Source organism: Phytophthora parasitica (assembly GCF_000247585.1).
Source record: "Phytophthora parasitica INRA-310 unplaced genomic scaffold supercont2.45, whole genome shotgun sequence".
Lineage (NCBI taxonomy): Eukaryota > Oomycota > Peronosporomycetes > Peronosporales > Peronosporaceae > Phytophthora > Phytophthora nicotianae.
In genome coordinates this window covers 4,386-5,773 of record NW_008649031.1, presented here as the reverse complement: position 1 = coordinate 5,773, position 1,388 = coordinate 4,386, and the positions used below count along the sequence as shown (strand labels likewise).

The window sequence follows — 1,388 nt, the reverse complement described above, 5'->3', positions numbered from 1 at the left end:
GCACAGTCTAGTCAAAGTCTTCGTCGTCAGTGTCAGGTAGATCATCTTCATTGACTTCATTGAAGCGCTCTTGCGTTTCTTCATCAAACTCTACGTCTTCCGCTTCAGCCGCGGCTTTGGTAGTTTTGAAGAGCGACTTCATGTTGCGCTTTGACATAACTCCGGTGTTGATCATCGTAGCGACTTCATTTGTTCCATTATCGGCATCTAGGATCTTGTTGATCTTGTGAAGCGGGTACATGACATTCGATACTGCTAAGACGATGTCCGAGCGATGCGTCTTTGAATGAGGAATCTTGGCAACTGGCTTGTATCCATTAACAGTAGTCTTGTCTCGTCGAGTGTATTGGTCAATGTACTCTCTGCATAGTGGCGTGGTCTGATCGAAGAACTTATCGTCTGAGTCTTTAATGTGTCTAATGATGTCTTCATTCACTTCATATGTATCATCTTCAAGTACTTGAGAACGCCGCATCTGATAACCCTGAAACTCTTGTTCAAGTAGTATATCTACCATTTCACCAAACTTTGTAAAGATAACGTTGGGATCAATCGTGTCATAAACCATACTATAGGACTTGCGCCGATTGTTATATACAACTGCTTCACTATTGTTAAACACTAGCTGATGGATGTTCGCTCTTTCGTAGTTGATTTCCTGAGTGATCAAACATATTGCTTCTGGTTGTAGCATTGTCATCTTTAGATCATCAGATGGGGTCGTGTTGTGTTCTTTGTAGAGCTTACGGATGCGAGCACCTACATCTGCAAAGTTAGTGCAACAGATATAAACCATCAAGTAAGTACTATCCTCCTCGATACGATAGAATGCGACAACAAACATAACCTTAAGATGCGTGAGCGCATAGGTCAGGGTCTTTTGTTTGATCAAGTGATCCAACTGAGTCTTGAACACACTTGAACCGTTCCACATAGGTAAGGCGAAACGCGCCATGCTGGCAACAAAGTCAAACATCATATCAAACTTAGCACTCATCTCCTTCAGATCACGCTTTACATCAATCGTATGACCAAGGATAGCTTTGATTTCAAGAGACTGCTGAGTGTTCATCTCAGTCAAAGTATCTATCTTGCTAGACTGCTGAGTGTTAATGTCCTTGAGCTCTACGTTCATGCTTATAAGTTCTTTAATATCTCCAGCCATCTCATCGATCTTACCATCCTTGAGTTTAAGCAACTTAGCATTATAGTGTTCTTGATACTCTCGATAGAGACCAAAGATCTTTTCGAGTAAGAGATAGTACTCTGCATATCGAACTGGATCGACTGGTTGGTTAGCGCGACGTTGCGCTCGCATAAGACACAGTTTGAATGCTGCTGGCGTTAAGTGATAGTGCTTCGACGTTGTATAGCCGCCTTGTTTCACC

The 1,388-nt window shown here is 42.4% G+C and overlaps 1 protein-coding gene across 1 annotated transcript; it reads right to left on the bottom strand.

Moving 5' to 3' along the window:
- Positions 1 to 7: 7 nt before the first annotated feature.
- PPTG_14862 (hypothetical protein) lies at positions 8 to 1,318 on the bottom strand (the record flags this gene model as incomplete). Its single annotated transcript, XM_008912196.1, has 1 exon — positions 8 to 1,318. The coding sequence occupies one exon, from the start codon at positions 1,316 to 1,318 to the stop codon at positions 8 to 10; it is 1,311 nt and encodes a 436-aa protein (XP_008910444.1).
- Between the last annotated feature and the right edge of the window lie 70 nt (positions 1,319 to 1,388).